The sequence below is a fragment of the Diadema setosum genome, chromosome 21 (genome assembly GCF_964275005.1).
Source record: "Diadema setosum chromosome 21, eeDiaSeto1, whole genome shotgun sequence".
Classification (NCBI taxonomy): Eukaryota; Metazoa; Echinodermata; class Echinoidea; order Diadematoida; family Diadematidae; genus Diadema; species Diadema setosum.
This window is the reverse complement of record NC_092705.1, coordinates 24,528,130-24,550,368: the sequence shown is the minus strand read 5'-3', so window position 1 is coordinate 24,550,368 and position 22,239 is coordinate 24,528,130. Positions and strand designations below refer to the sequence as shown.

The 22,239-nt window shown below is 40.6% G+C and overlaps 1 protein-coding gene across 1 annotated transcript; it reads right to left on the bottom strand.

The window, feature by feature from the left end:
- Nucleotides 1-8,815: 8,815 nt before the first annotated feature.
- LOC140244426 (uncharacterized) lies at nucleotides 8,816-9,823 on the bottom strand. Its single transcript, XM_072324065.1, has 2 exons — nucleotides 9,220-9,823; nucleotides 8,816-9,090 (listed from the first exon to the last, which is right to left on the bottom strand). The coding sequence occupies exons 1-2, from the start codon at nucleotides 9,821-9,823 to the stop codon at nucleotides 8,816-8,818; spliced, it is 879 nt and encodes a 292-aa protein (XP_072180166.1).
- Between the last annotated feature and the right edge of the window lie 12,416 nt (nucleotides 9,824-22,239).

Sequence of the window (22,239 nt, the reverse complement as noted above, 5' to 3'; positions counted from 1 at the left end):
GAAGCACTTTTCTTCTCTGAATGTTTCGTCATTTCTCTGGTTTTCACCATAGTACCATTGTCACCAGCAAAGTTCAGGCATATAATTTGAAGCCTAATATTGAAACATGTGACAGAAAACAGTAGTTTGTTAGATTTTTGACGGTAAAAACGATGACCAAAAACTGCAGCGTGTCAAGCGTGCCAAGCGTAGTATAAACAACCTGTCAAACATATAAACATATGTCAAATATTTTCAGCAATATATTTGTCATTCGTTCACTTCTTTTGTTTTCCCCCAATATTTGTCATTTGTTTACCGAACAGGTGACGCACCACCACACATCTCTCTACAGATGATATGAAATACAGTAGCGAGAGGTGCATCAGCCTTTTGAAATACATGTACGCACAAAATCTCCAATTCTTTGTGAAAAAGAACATTCTTGCATGGGTATAGATGCAGTAATTGTGGTAGTCTTTATAGACGTACGGTCTTTAAATGTGTGCAGAAATCAAGTACATTACTTGAGTAGTATCAAGAACTCTTTCCACATGTGTTCAAGTTCAACACACACACACACACACACACACACACACACACACACACACACACACACACACACACACACACACACACACACACACACACATCTATCCCAAACGCAACTCCAAAGGGAAAGAAAACAATTATATTTTTTGAACGTGATTTATGGTATTGTCACAGAAACGTACATTACATTTCTGGTATAAATTCATATACTTGGAAGAGGATAATTATGATACACACCATTGGTCACACAACGGAGAGTACTTGAATTACCTTTTTTTTTTGTTCTAATTGAGTGACTTTTTGTTTTTTGTTTTTTGGTTCTAATTGAGTGACTGTTTGTTTGGGTTTTTTTTTTTCGTTCTAAAATTCGAAAGCACTAGACATAATTTATTTACACAACAAGAACAGTATGAGTTCAGGTTAATCATGACCTTTGGCAATATTATTAACTGCATGTTGTACAAAAAGAAGAAGAAGAAGAAGAAGAAGAAGAAGAAGAAGAAGAAGAAGAAGAAGAAGAAGAAGAAGAAAAATGCATTGGTATGTAATTTGAAGGATGATAAGAATCCAAAGGGGAAAAGAGCTGGTATACCACACCCACATGCAGATTCACGAGCATGAATTAACAAAATTCACCAAACATGACCTTGACCTTGTATGAAGCATATCTAATATTTCAAATCAATAAAATTTACTCTCTTTTTTAAAGGCAGAGGAATTCCGGTAGATTTTTACAATGTTGGCCTAAAGCTGAGGTTTGCATTTGCCATGTTATTCTCTGTCATACTCGTGCTGTTAACATTTGCCATTTTGTTCATCACTTTTGACAACAGTCTTTCAAACAACACCACCACATATCTCTGTAAAAACAATATAAACTGGCAAGAGGTGCATCAGTGTTTTGAAAGAAATTACATAATCTCTAATTCTCTACACAGTACATAATTCTTGTATGTGTATATAGATGCAATAAGTTTTACCGGTCTATAAATGCGCAAACTTTAAATGTGTGCAGAAATCGAGCACATAATAACTGGAGAAGTATAAAGAACATTTTCTACTTGAAACGTGTTCAAGTTTAAAGGCGCATCAATCTATAATGCAAATACAAAGGACAAAAATACAACTATGTATACAAATTGACTTTTGATGATACATTGTGAACAGTGATGAATGAAATGACGCTCTTGTATGAATACTTGGAAGCAGATATGTACACTAGTGGTCACAATAGTATATCATTATCATAGACATTGCACTTCAATTCTCAAGTGGAAGAATAGAAAAGTCTGAAGACTCAACATTAATTTGTGAGGTAATGCCATGCATATATGCCTGCCTTATATGGTACTGTGAGATAGTCTGGATCAGATTGTGTGGAATGTTACCATTTGGACATAGGTTAATGTGAAAATGTGATGCTAGTTGGTATTTGGTTCATTTCACTAACCTGCACATTGCATTAAATCTACAGGGTATATTTGATAGTTTTGCCTTCATATTAATGTGCATCTGTAGACATCTTTTATGAATATGTCAAGTTTCCCTGTACTTATGCGGTCATACCCATCAGCATTTTTTTTTTTTTGCAATGCTCTGCGCAGAGTGGTAATTTTTGAGCACACCACATAGAGCAATATAATCTGAAAATCTCACAGACCAATGTTTCCAGATAATAGTTTTAGGTTTGTTATTGGATTCTTTTTATTACATTGGTTCTACGAAGTACTTTGCGGTCATTGTTGCTATCACAGTCACATTTGGATATCCCATAGTGCCTTCCTCTCATTTGAACAATTCCATAGACACTTATTAGTATATCATAGCCAATATGATACTACATGTGAATATGTCGCTATAATGACACATCACATGTTTAGAATGTTCAGCAGTATACATGGTTTTAAAAAATAAAATGGTTTTATTCAAGACAGGAAAGATTGAAATGTCCAGTATTATGTGTGTGTATGATGACATCGTCTGTTGAGAATGATAAAGGCGTTAAGTTGTCTCTAAACCCACTTCGAGACAACTTCACGCCCTTCTCATTCTCAGACGATGTACACATCTGATATTTCATTCAATTCCATTCAATTCAATTCAAAGGTTTTATTTTCACTTCCGAACGCGACCGAGCCCAAGTGAGAAGAGCGAGCGAGGGGGGGGGGGGTGGGGTGGGAGGGGGTTGTCCCCCTCCCAAGCATGAGAGATTTTGCAGTTTTTTGAATAGAAATTCAGCAATCTGGTGTACAGATATTTGGACAAAATCGAACGCAAGAAAATTTTCCTCATTTCGGGAATAATTGGGATCAAAATGAAAAGTTTGCCCCTCCCCTCCCACCGTCCGCCCCCCACCCCCCCCCCCCCCCGTCCTCCAGGATCGACGCCCCTGCATACGAGGATGCTCTTGCATTTTTAGAATTCAGATGAAAATATCTCGTAAACACATATGATGTAATCTGGGAAAATTTCAATCCCAGAAGTATATACTAAATCTATGGGGGGGGGGGGGGCTCCGTTAATTGAAAGTATCTAGATATCTGCGCCCACCCACGGAAGTTTTGCATTTTTGTTAACTGAAGTAAAAGACCTGGTGCACACTTTAGATGACACATTTTAGAATCTGTCAATCAAAAGTGTATTAAGAAGAATGCTAATATTTTATCAAAGAGTGTGCAACAAATATTTCACTTACTAAAGCTCCCTCATATGCAGAGGTGTCGATGGAGGGGGGGGGGTGGTTCCCCATAAAAGTATTGGGGACAAACATATCATTTTGCTCCTCCTCGTAACTCCCGGGATGCAAATGTTCTTTCTTTTTTGATAGAAAACTGTCGAAATATTTCATCCAAAGATGGCTGAATTTCAATTCTGAAAATACAAAATCTCCCTCGCGTAAGAAGGGGATAGGCCTACCCCCTTCCATACCCTCTCCGTTCAGAATATTCTTTCATGACTTGATATTCCCCTTAACATATCAAATATCAATAACATGTCGAAGGAATGTACTTTTGATAGGAATGAAAAACAAATGTGTATATTATTTTGTTTTATATAATATTATAGCATTTAACCTTAGCCATTTTTTCCATTTCCCCCTCAAGTGGAAATACCTTCGGCCACCTATCGCAGCTGAAAACGTGTACAGGAGTATTGATAGCAGTAGCATTTCAATATTTTCAGTTCAATTTCATGTAAATCAAATTCTATTTTCAATGTCATGATATAATTCCCTCTCATATAATATAATTCTCTCTCAATGTCATGATATAATTATTCTGTATCTCTTTCCTTTCTTCCTTAAATTTTTAAAGTTTTTGCCCTAGTCTTTCCAATCGTATCTCCATCAGTTTAGTCATGTCATGTTGTGTTTCTGCTGTTTTGTTCCATTCTGTCTTAATTATTTTTGTGCTGCTTTGTTCCATTTTGTCTTAATTATTCTAGTGTTAAGTATTTGTAATTACAGTATTTTTAAAGAAACACTTGAGTGGTTCACAATGTACAAGCATTGCTTTTTAGTGAACCTCTCAGTTCTCTTTTTTCCCCTTCCAAACATAACTTAGTATTTTGCAGATAATGTATGTTTTATCCCTGTTTATTTTCGTTTTGCACATTCTAATGTATATGATATAATTCCTTAATTACTCTGTGTTATGTTTTGTTGGAAGAAAAACGAGAATGAAAATAAATGAACTGAACTGAACTCAATTTCTATTTTCGATACAATTTCAAGGAAAACAATATAAAACACGTATAAAACTGCATGTACAAAGTAATTGTTTTGAAAATAATTATATTACTGGAAAAGAGAGGACCACGTAAACGACAAGCTTGTAGAGATGTGGGCCACTCAATAATTGAACTTACAATAGAAAAGGGTAGTAGATGAACCGAAACACAAGCACAGAGACGCTCAGACAGGACGAACGTAGAGACAGTGATAGGAAGGGACATGTAGAATAGGAAGAAGGGAATTAAAGGACAAGTTCACCTTCATTAACATAATGATTGAGAGAATGTAGCAATATTAGTAGAACACATTTTTATGTTTTTATGTGTGTGAGGATGAAGTCGGACTCTAAGACTCAGTGAGAGAATGAAGGTAGCATGACTGCTTTGCTCTTGAGTCAAAACGCAAGTGTGCTTTATTCATTGTTCTCCAGTATATCAATCCAACACATGTACATTTGATATATCACTGTACACTATATTTACAAAACATGACCCGGTGACTTTCCGGTGTTGTTTACAATATATTGCTGATATGGTGTGATGAGGTGATGATGAATGACGGGGAGAGCGGAAAGGACGTAGGAACAGAAAGTAGCTGTCGGCGTATCAAAGATCATGATGAGAGAAAGAAACCAGAGAACGATAAGAACTTGACAGTGGAAGGGTGGCGGTGAGATGGCTGACTATGGAATGAATGAAACATGCTGTTTACTGCTACACCATAGATAGTCACAATATGTCTCGTGCAGACACAATATCCCTTCCCTTCTTGGAAAAGAAACACATCACTAATGTTGTCTGTGAGTGAAAGGATAGCCAAGAGTTAAGGAAGAGCAATAGACATAGGAATATACGGAATACAGTTACGAGTGATTTTCAAGCAAAATACGGTCATGAGAAACTGGAACAAATTATGTTTTGCATGTCAAACTTCAGTGGAATATGAATCCATGCACTGTTGTGTTATGTACTTGCATGTAACGATATTTAACATATCAACTCGTGAAGGTATAAATTAATACATTAAAATGTACTTTATGATCTTGATATGTGTACTCTGCAAGCTTGAATTTTGGTTTACCAACAAAGTTGTATCGCAAACATGAATATACATCGTATTTTAACCATAGAAACAGGAGATAGGTTATAGAGAGTAAAAGGAAGACAGAAGTAAGGCAAATCTGATACGACAATACACGAATGAAATGTCATACGAGCAATGTAATGTGAATTTCATTACAAGTATATAAACACGGTTCATAATGAGTTGTCTTAACTTTAGTCTGCGAATACACATCTTATAAACATAGATAAACATGGTAAAGGGTTACATTTCGATCACACATCATGATTGAACAGTCAGACTTCTTTTGGAATCCTATTTACAGTTATTTAGTTATTTACAGTTCGTGTGGCACTGATAGTTTTCCGCTGAGTGTTCCTTTATTTTTTTTTCAGTCTACTTTACAGTTAACGAGTCAGGAATTCACTGTAGTTCACATGAGTGTTCACATGATAACACCTGACCTGAAATATGTAAGTCTGTCTGGTGGTCGCGATTGTCTGAGCGATCGTCGAAGCTCGAAGGTCGAAGTCGATGTGGTCGTCGCGTTCTCGCGAATCTGGCTTTTGTGGAGCGGGGATTTGGCGTATTTGCGACATGTATCTCATCGCTGTCTCGTTTCCCCTGCGAAGTTTTACGCTTCCACCTTTTCTCGCGATAACTACCCACGGTTTGGGGTCGAATCGCGAGGAGAATTGCTTTCTCTGCGTGATGATAACATCATCCCCTGGGTTGACATTCCGTGGTCGCGAGCGTTTCTTGTTGTCGTGGTACGCCTTTATGTTCGCTTTGTATCGCTGATCGTGTCGTCTCGCATTGGCGTACGCTCTGCGAGTTGGCGTTGGCGTTGACGGCAACTTCGTGCGAAGCTCTCGATTGTATAGGAGCTTTGCCGGTGTCGCCAGTGTTGCCGGATGAGGCGTCGAGCGATAGATGAGAAGAAAAGCTAGCATAGCTCGATGCCAATCACGGTTGCTATTTCTCGCTGTTCTGATCGCTTTCATGAGAGTAGCGTTGAATCTCTCAACTTCCGCGTTTGCTTGTGGATGGTAGGTTGTGACGCGGCGGTGTTCGACAGCGATCGCTTTCATGTATTCCGCGAACTCCTGCGAAATAAACTGCGGTCCGTTGTCCGTCACGATTTCGTCTGGAAATCCATGCTGCGCGAAGATTTTATCTAGCCGCGACGTGATCACTTGCGATGTCGTTGATCTGAGGATTTCAACTTCTGGCCACCGCGTAGCTGCATCTACGACGACTAGAAGCGTTTCTCCAGTCGGTAGAGGTCCACACAAGTCGATGTGGAGTCTGCTCCACGGAGCGCGAGGCATGGGCGATGGCTGGAGAGGCACAGAGGGAGGAGCTGGCATCTCAGCTTGGCAGGCTGAGCAGTTTCGAACTAGTGTCTCTGCATCGACATCGATTCTCGGCCACCAAACTTTCGTGCGTAGGGCCTGCTTCAGTCTCACAATGCCCTGATGTGGCTCGTGTGCGATGTAGAGCGTTTGCTTTCGCAGCACAGTAGGCAGTGGTAGGGATGACGATGCGAGTTCCTCGAAGAAGAAGACCATTCTTCGTCGATAGCTCGTCGCGAACTCGTTGATACGCGGATAATCGCGGGTTGTCCGGCCACTTGCCTGTATTCACCGCATCGATCACCTGTTGGATTTTGGAGTCGGCAAGGGAGGCTGTGGTGATTTGTTGTCGCGAAAGTGCTCGTGGTATTGCGTGCGTCAGAATTGCGTCAATGTACTCTTCTGCGATATTTCGATCGCGATGAGGTTGATCAATCGGTAGACATGACAAAACATCAGCTGGATTTGTCTTCCCTGGCATATGCCTAATCGTGAAGCGATATTGCTGTAGGCGTAGGGCCCATCGTTCAATGCGTGCGTGTGGTCGATCGTGCGGTCCGTAGATATATAGGAGCGGCTTGTCACTTGTGGTCGGTGTGGAGAACAAACTCAGTTCCGTACAAGTAGAGATGAAATCTCTCACAACCCCACACGACAGCTAACGCTTCTCGTTCGATTTGCGAATACCGACGTTCCACATCAGAGAGCGTGCGACTAGCATACGCGACTGGGCGTGTTTTCCCGTTGATCGTCTGCGTAAGAACAGCACCGAGACCGACGGGGCTGGCATCGACTCGTAGCTCGGTCGGTGCTCTCGTGACGAAATGTGCCATGACTTCCTCGCTCGTCAGGGCATGTCGAAGTCGGTCGAATGATTGCTGCTGCTCAGGACCCCAAATCCATGGCTGGTCCGCGCGAGTGAGTCGGCAAAGGGGCTCGGCAATGGTGGCAAGATTTGGGATCAGTCGCGCACAATAATTCACTAATCCCAAGAACGAGCGAACTTCTGAGGAGTTTGTCGGTTGTCGAGCTTCTTTGATGGCCGCTATTCGAGCGTCATCGGCTGCGATGCCGTCTCTCGAAATCACGAAGCCGAAGAATTTGATTTTCGGCACCCGGAAGATGCACTTCTCCGGATTCACGGTGAGGTGACGGTCGCTGAGTAGTCTCAGCACGGCGTGGAGGCGGGCATCGTGCTCGGCGATGTCCCTCCCGAACACCACGATGTCGTCCGAGATGTTCTTTACGCCTTCCAGTCCTTGCAATGCGGTCTGTATGGCATACTGATATGCCTCGCTTGCTGATGACAATCCGAAAATCAGTCTCTTATAACGCATCACACCACGATGCGTCACGAATGTCGTTATATCTCGTGAGGTCTCTTCGAGTTCAATTTGGTGGTATCCCCACTTTAGATCCAGCTTAGAGAATACCGCGGTAAGGGTCTCGTCTAAGGTGGGGATCGGGTGGCGCTCTCTTTTCACCGCTAGATTGGCTTTTCGCATATCTAAACAGACTCGTATGTCCCCATTTGGCTTTGGAACTACCACAAGCGGGCTCGCCCACGATGTCGGGCCTGACACAGGCTCGATGATGTCCATGTCGATTAGCTCTTGACGTTTTTTTGTCCACCTTTTCACGGAGGTGAAACGGTACCCGACGGGCTGGCTGAGCAATAGGGGCTATGTCCGGATCAACATGTACACGCACCTTGTATTCGGTGAGCTTGCCGAAACCGGCAAAAACTTCTGGATATTGACGCTGGAGGTCATCGACGTGGTGGCTGGCAAGATGAGCGTCAATTTGAACGGCGCTGGCGTTGTGATTTGTCTCTTGTACACTCTCGTCTCCGACTCGAATTAGCTGTAGCGCTGCGGCTGTGTCTCGCCCAAGAAGACATCCACTGCTTCCGTGCACGACAACGAATCGTGCTGTCGTGGAAAGTTGAGTCGAGCACGAAGTCCTAGCGCTGAATTCCCCAATCACTGGCAATGGGGTTGTAGCACCGTACGGAAACAGGCGAATATGAGTGGGGGTCAATCGCAGATCAGTCGTTGATGCGCGGCCTCTCATCCACTCATATGTGCGGGCGTCTATTATATTTACCGACGCTCCGGTGTCGACCAGCATGTCGTCAATTGTCGATTTCGATGTCCGCTATTTTGACGCGGGTCTTGTTTCGCGACTGCCCAATGGTGAAGAGACGGTGGGTGTCCGTGGCATGCGTTTCACCAGTCTCACTGCCGTTGTCGTGGTGGCTGGCGATCTCGTCGTCGAATGGCTGGAAATTACTGAGTTCTTCAGCCACTGAATTCACGCCTTTCGAGCTGCTGCTGCGACAAACTCGAGAATAGTGTCCGATTTTATGACACTTTCTGCACTCCTGTCCTCTAGCTGAGCACTGTTGATCTGGAGGTTGATGTCCGTTGATCCCACAGTTAGAACACGGTCCAAAGTTAGATTAGCGCGAGTGCTGTGGCGCGTATAATCCTCTTCCTCCTCCTTTGCGGTGTCGACCGCGATTTGAGAATCGCCGACCACGCCTGTCATTAGGCGCTCGATAGCCCTGTCTAGCAGTCACTTCGTCTACGTGTTCACTGGAGGGGGTCGAGTTCTTCATCTCCATCGCCGAGGCTTGGCGATCGGCTGCTTCCGCAGCACGAGCGATAGAGAGAAGGCCAGTCAGCTTAAGGTCCGGCTCTCTCAGCAGTCGACGGCGTAGCGACTTGGAGTTGCATTTGTCAATGAACTGATCTCGAATGTGGTCGTCCTCGTTGGCACCGAATTCACACGTGGAGGAGAGCGTCTTAAGCCTCATGTAGTATTCATCAACAGACTCGCTATCACGTTGCTCACATTGGCGGAATGAATGTCTCTCGAATGCAACGTTTTTCTTTGGCACAAAATAACCTGTCAAGGCTGACATAGCAGAGGTGTAAGATGTTCCCCCATTCAGAGTGGCAAAAAGCTGCTGCACATCTGGTCCGACGCAGTGAAGAAGAATTGTCCGTTTTGCTGCATCTTCTGTGACTCCCGTAGCGGCAATGTAGTACTCGAATGCCGTTTTCCACTTCGACCAAGCATGCGATGCTCTAGCCGAAATATCGAAGGGAGCAGGCGGAGTAAGCATCCTCGTCGCCATTTTTATGTTTTTATGTGTGTGAGGATGAAGTCGGACTCTAAGACTCAGTGAGAGAATGAAGGAGGCATGACTGCTTTGCTCTGGAGTCAAAACGCAAGTGTGCTTTATTCATTGTTCTCCAGTATATCAATCCAACACATGTACATTTGATATATCACTGTACACTATATTTACAAAACATGACCCGGTGACTTTCCGGTGTTGTTTACAATATATTGCTGATATGGTGTGATGAGGTGATGATGAATGACGGGGAGAGCGGAAAGGAAGTAGGAACAGAAAGTAGCTGTCGGCGTATCAAAGATCATGATGAGAGAAAGAAACCAGAGAACGATAAGAACTTGACAGTGGAAGGGAGGCGGTGAGATGGCTGACTATGGAATGAATGAAACATGCTGTTTACTGCTACACCATAGATAGTCACAATATGTCTCGTGCAGACACAATACACATCATTGAAAGTTTGAGGAAAATCGGACAATCCGTTCAAAAGTTATGAATTTTTGAAGTTTTTGTGCAGTCACCGCTGGATGAGAAGACTACTGCAGTGTATGATGTCACATGCGTACAACAATATAAGGAAAATATAGAGAGAATTTCACAAAATTTCATCTTTTGAAAAAAGTAGACATTCCCTTGACTCGTTACTGACATATGTTATGGGTAATATTATTCCCATTGCCTTTAGAAAGAGGCAAGTCAAGTGCTCTTTTATTATGCGAAAAAAAGTGAAAATATGTTGAATTTTCTTCACATTTTCTTTATACTGTTGTACTCATATGACATCACGAGCCTTAGCAGCCTCCTCATCCAGCGGTTTCAACACAAAAGTTTTAAAAATTCATAACTTTTGCATCGATTGTCCAATTTTCCTCAAACTTTCACTGATGTGTTCTACTAATATTGCTACATTCTCTCAATCCTTATGTTAATGAAGGTGAACTTGTCCTTTAATTCCCTTCTTCCTTCTACATCTACACGCCCCTTCCTATCACTGTCTCTCTTTGAGATGATGCAGGGATCCACAGCACATAAAGAACTATTGCCAGACACTATCTATTTGTATGGACACGGTAATTAACGTCAAAGAAATCATGTAAATCAATTAAAAAAGAACAAAACAAAATGTACTTTAAATATTATGTAAAAATAAAACAAAATTGTCTTTATTTTTTGTTTAAATGCAGCAAGACTTGGTGCATTTCTGATATTATCGCTTAATTGATTCCAAAAGCTTGGTCCTGTATAAACAAATGTATTCTGGACGAAGATGGTGCGGAGTAAAGGTAAATGAAATACTCATTGGATCGTCTTGTAGGGTAATGAACGCTGACATTTCTACAAAATACATCATCAAATACTTTGGGCAACTTATTTTCCCTGAAATTATAAATGATTTGTCCTATAATTGATATACGTATAAGTCTTTCAACTTTAAGATTTTGCTTTTAAGAAATAATTCATCAGTGTGACTACATGGTTGCAAAATTGATGCATAATCATCAACGCTTTTTTTTAATAGATGCAATTTGCCAATCAAAATATTGATGGATATTTTCTCAAGCGTAGAAGAAGCAGCAAAAGCAGAAGACGAAAAGAACAAAGAGAAGAACAAGAAGAACAAAATGGGAAAGTTTTAACATTCGAACTTCATTCCACGTTCTACCACGTTCTACTTCCTTGATATTAAGAATTTTATCTTTAAAGCCTGCTGAGAACTGCATTCCTCTGGTCTAATTGGTCTCGTCTTCGCTCCGTGTTTTAGTTTTGATATTCAACTTTGTAATTGACAACCAAACCTCAAACCTCTCGAAAGAACTCGGGTTTTCAAAACCAAGAGGTACAGTGGAAGGTTGATCTGAAATGGAATTGCAGAAGTGTAATGACCCTTGGTTGTCGATATAGAACTTAAGAATCGATGTCCATATAGCAGGAGGAAATAATTGAAGTTGGCAGTATTTTGATTTGACGAGAGCTACATGTCACATGACTTGGTGCCTGGGTGAAAACTTTATACTTTTTATTCTGAATGGTATAAGATATAGATATATGTACATATATATATATATATATATATATATATATATATATATATATATATATATATATATATATATATATCCAACTCCAAGGGTGAATAAAAAATGTAGCACAAACAAGCAAAGACCGCGGCGTGTAACAGGCGATGATGGGTGAATGCTATTGACAAAATTACGTTATTACAATTAAACATGTATATCTCCATATCAAATTTCAGTGGGCTAATGACTAGTTAAAAAAAAAAAATCTGGAACGAGCACAAGACATACTTGAGGGCATTTGTATTTGCAAGGTCTTAGCTTTCAAACCGTTCGGGCTTTGGAAACTGTTCTGTGAGCAACCTTTAATGTTTTGCACATGGCATAATCATGTCTATGTGGATGATTGAGTCTATTCTGAAAAGTACAAGCGTTTTATAGATCCCAGGTATCCTTGGTCATAACGTACATCGTTCTTGCTTCGGCCGATAAAGTCACAACGTATAGATTTGTGCCAGGTTGCCGACACCCACGATTCGTACAGCCTACGAGCTCGACACTAGGCAAATAAGGCTCGTGAACCCGACACTAGGCAAAAAAAAAAAAAAACAACAACAACAACAACAAACAGTTTGACACTCAGCATAAAAGCCCATCAGACCGACATTACATCACGGGCTTAATCTCGCGGGCCTCTTTTTTTTTTTTTTTTTTTTTTTTTTTTTTAGTGTTGGAATCATGGGCCTTATTTGCCTTTAGTGTCAAACTCGTGGGCACTGGGATTCGTGAATGTCTTGCTGGTAGGATACCCCACCAAGACATGTTTGTTAGATAAGTTCGCCGAACCCCTTAAAGGCAATTTGCAAGAAAGAGAAAAACATTAGTGTTGCTGCCAAACCTCGCAAAACTGCGAGTAATGTTCGTTATTCCGAGGGTTTGTTAATGGGGAGCACGCAGGATTCTTTCCGTACACGCATAAATATGTGAGCTTTAATAATGGACAAAATGAATGCATGGTGGCCCAGAGAGAGACTGGTGCTCCTCAACTTATTTGCCTAGGAACCAAATGGTTGGTTTTAATACATTATTCGTATACCTTATTAGAGCAAAGATGTCAAGGAATTCAAATACAGGAAAACTGCCCCGCAAAGAAAGGCAAGAAATAAAAAATAAAAAATTGGGTGGAAGGTGGTATTAAACTTCTCTGGGCCCCTATGCTTCATAAAAAATAAAAGCTAGCACCATCCCGTTGGCGTAATGCAGTGCATGCTGGGACGAGTTACGATCGCCCAGCAAGTGACTATACACAACCCAAACCCGAGACAAATATGTTTTACCATGGTTGTTAACAGTTATTCATTGATTCAAATGCTCCAACTGGTTTAATCTCTACCTTTTATGGTAATTTTGAGAACATTGATGAGAAGTGCAAAATGGTTATATTAGTGCTGAGCTTGAAATGCTCTTCCATAGATGACGTGCCGTGTTATCAGCAGTTGAGCCAAAGATAAAATGTTGATCATTACAGCATATTATTGAGTGAGCAATGAGCATATGGTTGAGTGCTCAAACATTGTTTAGTGAGCATAATGTTTAGTTCAATTTATGTGTTCAAACATACTGTTAGCGTTTATTGTTAAACATGACAATTTGTGTATACTATGTGAGTTACATTTGTTTGTTTTTTTGTTTAATAGATACTTTATTTTCTGCAAATCAACAAATCAATCAGCTAATCAATATACATAAGGCACATGATCATGAACATGTGGGAAATATACAAAATAAATTCAATACAGAGTCGTTTGACTTGCGTAAACAAAGATATAAAAGGTAATTAATGATACAATATACAGTATGCATGTCTATGCAGCGGGGATTACAACAATTATAATTATGGAGCGATAATGAAGAGGGCCGCCATTGTAAGCATAGCTTGAAAAGATGGCCGGCCAGAGGAAAGAGTAGGGACGTATACTAGTTTCGTAATAATGCAATACAATACAATACAAATTCTGCTGCGAAGATAGCAGGGGAAAAAAACGTGATGGTGGTGGATGTGCGTGCAAGTGCTAGAAAGTGCAGAAGGGCAGATATGCTGGAATGTAGAATAATCGAATTGGTGTGCTGGAGGAGGGAACGATATGCGATGTTGCTATTTGGGAGACCAACATTAATCATATGAATTATTTGTTTTTAATTTGTATTTGAAGTATACTGTAATAAAATGTGCTTCTTTAAGTTTGCTTTAATTGAAAACAAGGAGGCACACTGTTTCAACTCCTCAGGAAGAGTATTCCATATATCCGGACCGTGATGTCTAATCGATTTTGAGCAAGTAAAAGCTTTGGATTACTTAAATGAAAATCATGGGAACGACGGGTTGGGTACGAATGAATATGGTCATTGGTTACTAAGGCATTATGCAAAAATGGTAATAAATTTCGAGTGTGTTTATACATAAATATAGCAGTTAGATATATATGCATGTCATGTGCTTTTAAAGTTTTTAGGCGATGAAATATATGATCGGTGTGAGCCAAAAAATTTGAGTGTGTGCATATACGAAAAGCCTTTTTCTGAAGAATAAAAATTGTATTTCATTTACTTTTGCTACAGTTGCCCCATACAATATTGCAATACATTACATATGGTAAAAATAAAGTGTTATATAACATTATTAAAGTTGGATCATTAATCAAATACTTTATTCTCAAAACACCAGTTGTTTTAGCTATTGCTGTAGTAATATTCTGCACATGAGTATTCCAAGTTAAATTCAGTTAAATTCAATCATTGCCTGCGGGCAGAAATAAACCATCGAGCAATGGTCAGGGGCGGATCTAGCTTTCTATAAAGGAGGGGGTTGGGGCATGCGAGGGAGCGTAGCGACCAAGCCCGAGCAAGCGGAGCGAGCGAGGGGGGGGGGGGGAGGGTGTGGGAGGGGGGTGTCCCCCCTCCCACAGTAGGGAGAATTTTTGAAAATCTGTGTGTGAAAATGGCGTTTTCTTGCATCTAAAACACCACTATTTTTGGTATAGAGGTCATTGCCATAAATAGAAAAAAATAAAATTACAAGTTAAAAAAAAGGATAAGATTAAAAAAAAAAATGGTCCCCGTATTTTTTTTTTTTTTGGGGGGGGGGGGGGTTGCAACCCCCCAACCTCTCCAGCTTTATTTAATCTGTAAGGCGTTTACACGCCAAATTGGCAAGCTGCAATGACGTGCTTGGCGAATAGACCAGTTCGTAATTCCACTTTGCGCATGAGCAGCAAAAAGGTCATTTGTACCAAGAGGCATTTTGGTTTATTAATTCACTGAGATAAGCATCTGTGATGTGATGATTATTCATTTGATCCTTATCTAAATAGTGCTTGCTAGCACATCCACCTGACAGCAAGCCTGGTATTTGGCAATATATATTAAAAAAAAAAAGTTGTTATTGCATTCAATACGAAATAATGAATTAGATGCCTGCTAAAGTGTCAACTGACGGACTATTCTGGTCACCTGGTCTAAACTCAAGTTCATACTTTGCTTGAACACGAATTCCATAAATTGTTGTGTCGGGCAAGCTTATGCATTATACCGCTTTGAAAACGAGTGAAGTGCCTAACCAATTGAGAAAACACAAAGGTCATTAAGTTGTACCAAGGTGTACATGAGCTAATTACGAACTGGCTTATAAAGTTACCATAGCAAATTGGCCACGTCGGCCGTCGTACCGCCATTGTTCGATGCACTTTGCCCCAGGCAACAACGTTTTAAGTCCCTCCCACCCAACCCATTGGGAAGCATGGAGGGCATTCTTATGCAATATTGTGTTGAATAATAATTATGTCAGCATAAAGCAAATTATATGATGTGCCTTAGTAAGGGTGGGATTTCACGGAGCACGCGAACGATTTGCGAAGGACGCGAATGACAAAATCCAACATTCGGAAAGTTTTTCTCCGAATGTTTTCCGACAATGAAGCCGGAAACTATTCTTGCGCAATTTGTGCGAAGTTCCCACGACGTATGTGCGATTGTCGTGTGTATCATTGCTAAAGTACAGCATGTTACGTACACGAAGAACACGCGACGGAAATGCGAACAACGAAAAATTTTCAAGGTAAATCATGGGAGAAAATGTAGCAAGGAGAGGTGGAAGCAATAAAAAAAAAAATCAACTCAAATCAGCTTTCTTGAGTTGATTTTTTTTTCTTTCCTCTATTTCTCTTTTCGTTTTCTCTCATTTCTCTATCGTGTGTTTGCCTACATTTTTTCCCCCTAGGACGTATCTCCACTAGTAAAGCATTTGATCTTTTTTTTTTTTTTGCAGTTCCTCCAACACATAATCTCTATAGTTCAAATGAAATTTATATACTTAAGATTGATTTTAAGTATATTCTGCGATTTTTTTTTGTATATTAAATATTCTTTCTCTTTGCTACTCTATAATTTCTCTTGTTACTATAGTTGTTAATAATTGTTTGATGTTTAGATGTATGCTACGATTTATATTTGCAGAAAACGTACAGGGCATACATTCCCCAAACGTGCGCTAAACGTTCGCGAGAATGTCTCAAAAGGTACGCGAACAGTTTGCGATTACGTCGTAAAATGATCGGAAAAACTTCGCAGATTTCGCGTAACATAAGCGAGACATTTTCAGAAGTTTCGGAGTCTGTTTGGGGTTTCACGAACATTTTGCGAACATCGCGCGTGTCTTGCGAAGGTCTTGCGCATATGACGAAGCTTTAAAGACACTTTCGAGAACAGCTCACGAGCAAATCCCGACTAAGTGTGCGGAAAAGGTTCGCGAAAAATTTCAAACTTTTTTTGAAATTCTCGCCGAAGTAAAAACGACATTCGCGAACAATTGACGACGCTTCCGAACCCTCACGTTTGTTTGGCGATCTTTTGCAGACTAAAATGCGAATGCTGGATTTTGCCATTCGCGTCATTCGCAAATCGTTCGCGTGCTCCGTGAAATCCCACCCTAAGCAACTGGCAAAGAGGTGCATTACACTGAGTGCCAGGGCTCAAGTTTGCGGGCAGGATGGTGCTACTCGCTCATACCTCGGTTACTTGTATAAGGCCACCATGGCCAGCCAATACTTTAATATAGGGTGAGAAGTTGGGGCAATAGGCCCGCTCGCAGTCACAACGCATTATGTTGTACCATGGCCAGTCCATCTTGGTGGTACCCACAGAACTCTTCTGTGGTGGTACCCGGGCTAGCCGCCAGCTTTCGTTATGGTGGGAGGTTGGGCTGGATTGGGCAGCTTGGTCACTGCCATGAGCACATTCATGGGGCACCCGGGCTATAGCCCGCTGGCTTATGTAATGGTGGGAGGTTGGGCTGGATTGGGCAGCCGCTCGTTCCATGAGCATCTCTTGTCCTTATGTAGTGCGTTTGTCTGTTTGGTCGTTCGTTCTGTATCTCGTGGTGCTGGGCTAGCCCATTAAGTTTCATTATGGTGGGAGGTTGGGCTGGATTGGGCAGCTTGCTCATTCCCATGAGCAGTGTGTTCTTGCTTTGTGGGGTGCCTAGGCTAGCCCGTCAGCTTGCATTATGGTGGGAGATTGGGCCGGATTGGGCAGCTTGCTCATTTGCATGAGCACCTTTGGTGGTACCTGGGCTGGCCAGTAAGCGGCAATATCGTGCGAGGTTATGACGGTGGCATTAAACTTCTCTGTGGGCCCCTATGCTTCATAAAAAATAAAAGATAGCACCATCCCGTTGGCGTAATTGCGTGCTGGGACGAGTTACGATCGCCCAGCAAGTGACTATACACAACCCAAACCCGAGACAAATATGTTTTACCATGGTTGTTTACCAACAGTTATTCATTGATTCAAATGCTCCAACTGGTTTAAACTCTACCTTTTATGGTAGTTTTGAGAACATTGATGAGAAGTGCAAAATGGTTATATTAGTGCTGAGCTTGAAATGCTCTTCCATAGATGACGTGCCGTGTTATCAGCAGTTGAGCCAAAGATAAAATGTTGATCATTACAGCATATTATTGAGTGAGCAATGAGCATATGGTTGAGTGCTCAAACATTGTTTAGTGAGCATATTGTTTAGTTCAATTTATGTGTTCAAACATACTGTTAGCGTTTATTGTTAAACATGACAATTTGTGTATACTATGTGAGTTACATTCAATCATTGCCTACGGGCAGAAATAAACCATCGAGCAATGGCAAGTCCACATTGCTTTCTTTACAAAATTCACTGAACATGGATTGTTATCTGAAACTGCCAAGATCTTTAAACGCGCTTTCTCTAAATGGCATTTTCGCTCAGCGCGCGCCACTGTATGCCGGTTCGTAAAAACACCGACGAAATTACGATAATGCTCGCTCATTTTCCCCCAAATACCGCAAACTTTGCAACCGTAAAAAGAATATTGCGGTTAATAACATGGTAAGCAATAGGGCAACAACCAATTCTAGTATAACCAAGGAGGATGAAGAGATGGAGTAACAACAGAGTTATTCCCTTTGATCTATGCTCGAAGCCGCCGCTCAAAAATATTTGAAGCATGTACGTGCCAAACAGGATCTGCCGCGCCGATACGAAGACAATTGACTCGTGTCTCATTGCATAATCACCAGCCACTTTCAAAGGAAGGTATGTCTTTGTGATGGTAATTACTTTTCGCTATCCCTTCTTATAAAAGCTATAGGTGGTACAGACACGAGGATGCGCGAACAGAAATTGAGGAAAAAATGCTGAAATGAAGATGAAAATTATTCGACTGGGCGTACGCGGGCACTAATCTTATATATCTATCAATAAAGAATTATACTTGAAGATTATTACATGTTAGTTTCATTTGGGGAAATTAAGTCGAAAAGTGATAAAACCAGCTTTCCAGGATGGTACAGTTTTAAACATTTTCACATAATACAGCTCTGATTTACACTTTTGCGCAAATTTCTGAATGGAATTGACTTTTGTTTTACATGCTTTATTAAGTGAAATTCCATTTCATCTAATAAATAAATAAGCAAAATATGGCCAACATTATGAACACGTTCAAAATGAATCTTCAGATTGCTCAGCATACAAGACGGCGGCTTGGAACATCGATCATCAAAGGCACAAGTGCACCTGTGGAATTCTTTTGTGCATCAATAGAAATCTGACAACTGTTTGAATAATTACAGCCAGTTGGAACTCCATGTATAAAACCTTCTTGGTATAACTGTACTGTATAATTGTATAACTGTCGGGATTCACAAGTACTGCAGAGTTTCCCCTTATTTTCTAGAATGAAACGGGAATGTGACTTACCTGACGACCAGCCTTGAAATAAGTCTTCTCTGCTCTCGTGTTTCCGTAATGCACAACGTAAAGATTGGATACGAAGCTTCGCTGCACTCATATATATATATATTTTTTTTATCTTATTAATATTTTTTTAGGCACTCCCACGCACGAATGCGTAAGGGCTCAATACACATAGGCCAACAATGGGCGATAATTCGTTTTGTATTTGGGTATAATTCATACGCACGTACGCTTAGACAGTTTTTCTTCTTTTCTCTTTTTTCTTTTTACTCTGGGAACTTGCTAATTGTTCCAGTTTTTCTTCTTATGCAAGCTCCCTCCATATTCGTTACTACCTAGTGTTATTTCAACTCAAAGTAATTTCATGAAGATCAAATTATTTGTATATTACGTAGGTTCATATGTGCTTGTAGTTGCAGGTGTGTATGTATTATACTTCTGTTATACTATTGTTTGTATTTGCTTTATGACACTCCAACCTTCTTGTACAAATTGTTAATCCTACGTAGCAATAATTTTGTATTACATGTATTTGAATATGGAAATAAATGAAAAGAAATGAAAAAGAAAATAATATTGTTCGCTATGCCACACACTGCTTCAAAAAAGTAATCCAACTTTGGAGGGCTATATCATTTCATACTTGTCAGCTATTGAGAGGGCAATGTTCGTTGTGATGAAATAAATCTTTTTTCTTGCCATCGATGCCTAAATTTGTTGACAAATGTCATGCATGACTGAGTCCATGAACTTTAAAGAAATTTTGACCATTTTTTTTTTTCAAGTTTGAGTGTCACATGACGAGGAACAATGAATGTCTCATTGAATGGATGGGATCTGTCAATGAAAGTGACCAAATAAACAAGCCAGCCTGTACGAATACATGTCTGTTTTTAGGGTTTGTGTTTAGGGTTTCTTGTAATATTATTTAATTATGGTCCATAACCTTTAACATGGCCAACTGTCCGATAACGTAGACACTTCCACTGAGGCTAACTGCACATAGCTCTCAGCGACAATCCATGTCTTGAATATGAAGAGAGAAAATGGATAATGGGTTATAGCCTTTGTGAGAGTTATCAACAACGATGCAATGTTGAAGGTTATGGACCATAAAAGGATGTTAGAAACCCTAAACACAAACCTGCAATCATGCAGCCGGCCTACCTTTGCCTTATCCTCCTTCTTTCCTCACATTCAAACTTGCCGTGTTGCTTTGATTATGGCGTCTTCTTTACCGCTATTAGATACCGCCATTGTTGGGACGCTGATTCAGTCCCCAATACAATTAGAGTTTAAAACTCTAAAGGACACATCAAGGAACCAGGCACCAGTCATTTCGATGGCTCATGTCTCGATCCAGTGTTTTATTCAGGCTCGAGTCAAGACTCAAGACTGTCACAGTCATATCAGTGCAGGCCCGTAACTAGGATTTTTATGGGGGTTCAAAATTGGAAATAGTGGACCTTTCTGAGCGAGTTAAGCAACCAAGCGGAATGGGGTCTCACTCTGGGAGGGATATATTTTTCAAACGTAAAAACAATCAATTCTTCACTTTTAATAGTTCGGTTTGACACATGTATCAGCCATGAAGAAACGTCTCTGATCATCTTCGTGCCTATATACTGAATTGTTCTTATACCTATGCGTATCTAGGGGAAAACGGCGCCCGGGGCATCCAAGCGCGAAAATTGCGCCCCTAATTTCTGAAAAGTGTTCAACCCCAACCCCATCCCGGTAGGGACTTTAAAAAAAAAATCCACATGATATGCTTTTTCAAGCACTTAAAAGGGGTCTTTTTGAGGGTGATTTAAATCTCATAAATTTTGATAAATTTTGGCGAGCGAGCGCAGCGAGCAAGCCGAAAATTTTTGTATTTCAGCCTATACAAAACATGGAATTCTTGTCATTTTTTTGTTGTTAAATCTTACAATTCTAATTTAGATACAGTGACGGCCTTAAACGATTTATGCCAACAAACTGAAAACTTGCAAAAATACTCTAAATTAGTACGAGCGAGTGAGCCGAAATTTGTATATATTTATTTTCTGTGTAGGAAACATTGCACTTATCTCATAGTTCGTTGTACTTGTAAATCATACAATGCTGGCACACTGTTATTATGGTGGCTTGCCCTGTGTATAAAATAACAGATCATACGACAATTGAATCCAAAAGCTTGCTAAAACTTATAAATCAATGTGAGCATTTTCTGAACATGTTCGAATATAGGGGTCTTTTGAGGGTGATTTCAATGTAATAAATTTTGATAAATTTTGGCGAGCGAGCGCAGGTGGCGAGCTAAAAATTTTTTGCATTTCAGCTTACAAAACATGGAATTCTTGTCATTTTTTTTGGTAATTAAATCTTACAATTCTAATCAAGATAATAAATAGTGACGGCCTTATGTGATAGATAACGATTTATACCGACAAACTGAGGACTTGAAAAAGTACTCTAAATTAGTACAAGCGAGTGAGCCGAAATTTGTATATTTCTGTGTAGGAAACATTGCACTTGTGAATCATACAATGCTGGCACACGGTTTATATTGTGGCCTGCCCTGTTAAATAACAGATCATGCGACAATCAAATCCAAAAGCTTGCTAAAACTTACAAATCAGTGTGAGCATTTTGTGAACATGTTCGTATATATCGTATCACTCTTCTGTCGTATTTGGAGCTTTGGGAAGAAGTTTTCATTTTTGTTCAAGCGGACCCTGCTCGCTAGCGGGGGGGGGGGGGGAGCCTGAACACCCCCCCCCCCCCCTAGTTACGGGCCTGCAGTGCAGAGGAGTAGCCAAACTGACTTTCTCTCCAGTCAACTTCAGAGGAGTTACTCCTCAAGACTCACTCTTAATTTCTTACAAAACCAGACATCTTTCAACACCTTCGTGTATACAATGCACTACTTTAAGAACAATGACTGCATTCTAAAGTGACCGTATCAACCGATGACCATTTGTGGTCTGGTCTTGGGACAGAGTCTACTTTGGGGTGATACTCTAGGGGGCTTGTCAGTGGTAAGGGGAAAGGAAGAACCACAGATACAAACAATGCTCTCCGTTAAAGTGTCCGACCATAAGATTTGCTCTACCAAACTTTCAAGT

Excerpts from the sequence above, each read along its gene's own strand:
- LOC140244426 (XM_072324065.1), bottom strand. The coding sequence starts at position 9,823 with ATGGCGACGAGGATGCTTACTCCGCCTGCTCCCTTCGATATTTCGGCT. Across the intron at positions 9,091-9,219 it reads AGCGCCTAATGACAGGCGTG|ATCAACAGTGCTCAGCTAGA; the intron begins GTCGGCGATTCT and ends ATCAACCTCCAG.